This window comes from Egretta garzetta, unplaced genomic scaffold, assembly GCF_000687185.1.
Source record: "Egretta garzetta isolate BGI_Z169 unplaced genomic scaffold, ASM68718v1 scaffold340, whole genome shotgun sequence".
Classification (NCBI taxonomy): domain Eukaryota; kingdom Metazoa; phylum Chordata; class Aves; order Pelecaniformes; family Ardeidae; genus Egretta; species Egretta garzetta.
This window is the reverse complement of record NW_009258377.1, coordinates 2,594,562-2,600,077: the sequence shown is the minus strand read 5'-3', so window position 1 is coordinate 2,600,077 and position 5,516 is coordinate 2,594,562. Positions and strand designations below refer to the sequence as shown.

At 43.2% G+C, this 5,516-nt stretch overlaps 1 protein-coding gene across 2 annotated transcripts in view; it reads right to left on the bottom strand.

The window, feature by feature from the left end:
* Nucleotides 1-5,516, bottom strand: part of LOC104127582 (epidermal retinol dehydrogenase 2) — a 24,881-nt gene that overhangs the window by 8,854 nt on the left and 10,511 nt on the right. Inside the window, exons 1-2 of one of the 2 annotated variants that reach the window (XM_009640266.2) lie at nucleotides 2,995-3,296; nucleotides 2,490-2,833 (exon numbers count right to left, since the gene is read on the bottom strand). In XM_009640266.2, coding sequence (XP_009638561.1) covers nucleotides 2,490-2,810 — 321 coding nt within the window. In that variant the 5' untranslated portion in view covers nucleotides 2,811-2,833; nucleotides 2,995-3,296. Of the gene's footprint in view, nucleotides 1-2,489; nucleotides 2,834-2,994; nucleotides 3,297-5,516 lie in introns of those variants that run through there. The other variant, XM_035895784.1, reaches the window with a different exon arrangement.

Genomic DNA, 5,516 nt, shown 5'->3' with positions numbered 1-5,516 from the left:
TAAACCTCTCCATTTGTGCAGTGCAGGAGAGTATGTTCCAGGTGTTTGATTTAGGCATGGGTAAGGCAAGCATTATGCAAACAGCTGATCTGGTTAAACATCTTTTTCAGGTATAAACTTTATTTCCCGATTGTTTCTGTATTTATATTTTTGCTTTTATATTGAAGTTTAGTAATGAGCAATTCCCACGACCCCCAAACAGCATCCCAAAGTGTCTGCTTTCTGAGAATCACAAACCCCTTTGTAACTGCCTACAAGAGGTAGAGAAAGCACTGGATGTTTTATAGGCAGCATTATATACCACCAAGAAGTGTGCTTCTGCTGTTGCTCCTCTGCTCAGGAAAGATGATTCTCAGAAAAGTGGAAAACTGGCTGCAAACCGTCATCTTGACTAACAAGCAAGAAAAAACAGTGGATAAGCAAGAAAGTACCATGCAAGAGAAATCTTGGAAGTAAATGTGAGCCCAGATGCAATTTTGTAACATAACGAGGAAAAGGCTTCTGTTTGGTCACAAGTAGGAGGATCAAAAACCAGAGTTACCTCTCTCAAAGCCCTAGATTCTTAAAATTTAGCTGAACTCAAGGGAGGGAAGGGTAGGTCAGAAAAGGCCACATTCCTTTTGAGGTTGGGTACTTCTGGAACAGGGACATTAGAAATAAATTTTAAGCTATAGCTCTTGATAGCCAAAAGCTGTCCTTCATCCTGTTTGTACCAGACAGGAACAAGGACACCACATGTGCAGGGCTTTTTGGTTTTCTTCTTACTGAGGTGACTTTTTGCTGGTCTCTCTGTGTGGCTGATTAAGCACCAGAAGCAGGTATTTAAGGGTACATTTAATTTTGGCTTTGAGATTGTTTTATTGGTCACAAGCTTTTCAATATATCCTGCCCCACCTGCATGAATTTAGTTCTCTAGTCTTGCAAAACTTCAAGTCACCGCGTGAAGCTGAATCACCGGGGGTGGGGTATGCAGAAAACAAAACCTGGAATTGTGCTACCTTATCTTGCAAAAGCTGATGCTGCACACTAAGAGCCAAAGTCTACTACACCACATTGGAGTAAGCAGTGGCACCAAGCACTAACACACACTAAAGACTTTTTGTCACTAATAAGGTAGGGAAGTTGTCAGCAGGACATGACATTTCTGAAATAACAGTAGTAGGGTATTTTCTTCTGTGGATCAGCTGTTAGCAAACTGCTGACAGACGATTCTAAGTGAGGAATCGCACACTGAGACCCTCTTACCACTTCTTCGCTCCTGCCTTGCCTCGGTCTTTACCATCCCTAACCTGCATCACAGACATATCTACACCCTCTTCTCCTTTTTATATTTGGCCAGAAAGGCTCTGCTACTGCTTTTCTCTGTGGGACTGAAAGGCTCTGCTACTGCTTTTCTCTGTGGGACTGAAGTGCTAGCCCTTGAGTCCTCAGAACTGAAGGTTAGTTTCCATCTTAGTCATTCCAGTGTCCTTCACACTACAATACTCCCTCTTCCTCCACTCCTCCCAGTTCAACGGAAAGCAGAGTTACGGGCCTGCGGTGAGACACATGCAACTGGTCTGTGGGGATGTGGCATAGCAGGGCTGCAAGGGTGACCAAGGGTGGTCAGCATTACGAGACTACAAAACCTGTAGTACTGGCCTCTAACAAGCTGCAAGTCATGCACAAGCTTCACTTATCAGAAAGTTTGTTCTAGTCATTTTTGCACAGATAGAAAAATGCAGAAGGCTAGAGCTTCTTAAACAGCACCAAAAGACAAACATTCTTTCAGCCAACAAATGTTCCTGAAGACAGCTGAACTTTTTTTTTAGGAATTCATCCTCAGGCAGACACTCACTGTGGAAACTTTCTAGTCCAACAGTTAAGTTTAGCAACATTTTAAGCAAATGAGGACAGGTTGTTACAATGGAAACTGTTAACCAATTTTAGCTTTTGGCAATTCTACTAGTCCGCCCAAAATATCTAACCACATACTGTATTTACAAAGCTCTTCAGAAAGGAAAGTAATAAATGTACCCTGAAGTCTAAAATATTTCCTAATTCTGATAAAGCAAGTCTGTAAAAGTCTATTCATAGCCACAAAATTATTTGAAGATTGCCTAAGCAGTTAATCCTATTTACAATGTATGGTCTTTAGGGTTTACTTTTGGTAAAAGGCTGCCAGAACTTGAAATACTGCTTTAGCTACAATAAATTGATTTTCTGCACTTCACCAGGAAGTACTCACTCAGTAACTGAATGAATGAGAAGCTGCCCAGTTGAAATTAGCTACTGAAAGAGAGAACCGGCTTTTTTCATTTTTAAAGGAACAGAGGTACACGAGCCAACTCCAGAAAACAGTATTCTTGAAACAGGTAGCATGTGCAATACATTCTGAATGAATTAACTTTAATCTCTTGCTTTGAAGTCACTAAACCTTATCATACAGCAGACCCACATACAGGCACACATCTTATAACAGCGTCAAAGCCGCAAATAAGATACTTTACCTGATCGGCTACTCTGTAGACATCCTGCCTTTTGCTACAGTCACAGACATAACAGTGTACTCTCACTGCTCCATTTTCCCTGGCCAGTCTACTCGTCTCCTTGAGCCCCTCTTGATTTATGTCCCAGAGAACCACTGTGGCTCCAAGGCTGGCAAACTTTAAAGATAGGAGTCTTCCAATGCCATTTCCCGCTCCTGTTATTAGTACTATTTCACCACTAACATTCTTCTTCCGCTTAGGCACAATCAAGAACACCAGCGACTCCAGCAAATAATAAACGAGAAGTCCAAAGACTGTTAATGTTTCCAGGAAGAAGTTCATCTTGAGGCTATTTCTTCAGACACCTGATAAAAGAAAACATTTGCAAGATAGAATAAACCATAAAGAGAGAAAATGCAAACATTAATACTTCAAAATTGAAAGGCATTTTCAAATCCATTCTAAATATTTTCCTCTAGCCTGCTTCTGAGTGGCTAAAAAAAAAAATAGGCTTACATCTGCTCACCTGGCCTATTTGTCCTGTTTCTGTATCATCCTCCAGGTTGCTCCTACTCTCCTCCAGAAGGCAACACACAATTGATTTACCATTTGGCAGAGGCAGGAAACACCTGCCCTCATCTGCTTTAGAAACTCCCCACCCCTCACATCACAGGTTTCCACCTCTGCTCTGACAGAATGTGGGCTCAAAAAATAGAATCAAAAAGGGTGACAGCTGCCCCTTGAGTATCTTAAGCAGATATGCACGACAACTATAAATCAAAACTTACAGCTTGGTCAAACAACTTTAGTGCTCACAAACTAGTACTTTACATCAGGAAAAATTCTCCTTTTAGGACCGTGACTTTTTTTTTTTCCTGCTTTGTAGGCACTTCTTGTCCTCAAGAAATCGTATGCAGACCAAGTCACAGTCTCAACCCTGCTGAAAAACTGCCGGCATAGGGAGCTTCAGAACTGTAAGCTATATATATATATATATATACACACACACACACACGCTTATACATCTCCAGAACACACCAGGTAAACCACTGGCTGCCACTAGTAGCTTTTCAGCTACCAATACCACCATTATTGAGGTATTATTATTGCTTTCGCAATGCAACAGAGCGTTTCGTTTGGGAATGCATTGCAAAGCTGTCAGCTTCCTTTGCTTCATGCAGGGAGGTGAAGAGAACATCATGGGCTTGAATCATACCATCTCAGGTATGCGCTTAACTTCACAGCTGCTTTCATCTCTATTCAGAGCTTACACTTCAACCTTTAGCACTACGAGCCCAGTTTGATCACATCTCCTAGTTAGCATTGCTATCTATGTGTACAGGTAATAACATTTGACAAGTGCCAAGAGATAAATTACTTAGATATCTGCTGCTCTGAGCAAAGGTCATGAAATTTAGCTTGTGGACATACATGTGTTGTCATGCATCTCAGGTTTTGTACGTGGGGTAACAAGGCCAGCCCCAAAAAGGGACAGGCCGCTGCTAGAACAGAGGAAGTTATTTCAGTAAGTTTTCTGGTAGAAACAGTAGGACATCTTAAAACTATTCCCATAACAGAAAAACATTCATCAAAACCACGGTGGGTAGGGAAATGAGTTCTTTCTGAAGAGGAGGAGTCAGAGTGAATGTTTTCTGTTCTTCATTCTCTTAAAAATGGCACAAAATATGTGCAGAAGTTTTGGCACATGTGAAAGGCAGCAACACCAGTAAGAAATGGAAGAAACATCAAAATAGTACAGCAACATTTTTCTAGAGCCAATATTGACATCTCCTGTAGTAGCCTCTCACAGCTACAAAGCTACTACAGATATAAGCAAAAACAGAGGTTTGGTTTTGGGGTTTTTTTTTTTTTTGGGGGGGGGGGGAAAGGATGGGGAGAGGAAGTGTTATTAAATGTCACATGCATCAAAAAGCCAGCAAGTTTCTGGAAAGAAGTTCTTTGCTGGGTCTAAACCAGAAGCAACAAATCTTTAAAATAAATGCAGTTGCTGAATTTAACTTGATGACACTAACTTAATGCACTTAATGTAATGTCCTCCATTTGCATGAAGGGAGATTGGTATCTCTGGAATAGATAAGGATGTTACAACCAATCTCTACAGAAAAGACAAGTGAAACAACTGCCTTCAAAGTATGATACACGATTTGACCCATACCCAGCTTAGAACTTGTATCAGTAATGTATGAAGTAAAATAATCACGTATTAGGCTTGCACAGGACAGAGGCACATCAGATACCAGGGAAGTACTGACTTCCTCTCAGAGAAGCGGGGTTGGTTTAGGCACAGAGACCACAGGAGGCTCTGTCAGAGCACCAACTCCGCATCCTTCAACAAGACACTTCATTTCCACTGACAGGTCTCTCGTCTAACCCAGCTTCGAGTGGGCCGAGAGTCTCCACTCTCACTGGCTCACTACATTAGTACTGCTAATTACACCAGCTACTGTCGCCAAGCATATCCATACGGACAATTAAATTAGCCAGTGCGCTTGGCTGATTTTGGTTCCTCGACCAAAGCGAGCAGGGATCTACTTACAGGTGAACTAACCAAGGGTACCTTTGGCACACGCAAGACCTCAGATCCCTTCTGATGCCATGTAGTCTTTTTAATATGCCCGCACCCTCACAGCCATACGCATGGAGGGCTTTTATGTGAAGCATCAAAGGTTTTACAGCAGCTTATCAGGCAGATTTCTTCGCAAGCACAGCCAGCTTTGCCAGCCCAGGCTCGCTGGTACGTGTGCTGCGAGCGGCTCGCGCAGACTGCCAGCACCCAGGAACACCAGGGCAGGACTGAGGCTGGCATCCGAAGCGCAGAACTCCTTGCCCCAGCCAAAGGGATTACGGCTTCATCACGCAATCACCTGAGCAGGGGTTGGCAAGCACGACTTTGCTCACTGCCACTTGGAAGGCTGCAACTCCCCAAAGCCATAGCGTCCCCGCAGCCAAGCCGGCCCAACGACCCCAGGTGTCGCAACGCCTCCCTCACCCCCCGGCAGCGGCTGGGCTGCCTGGCCCCCACGGGGC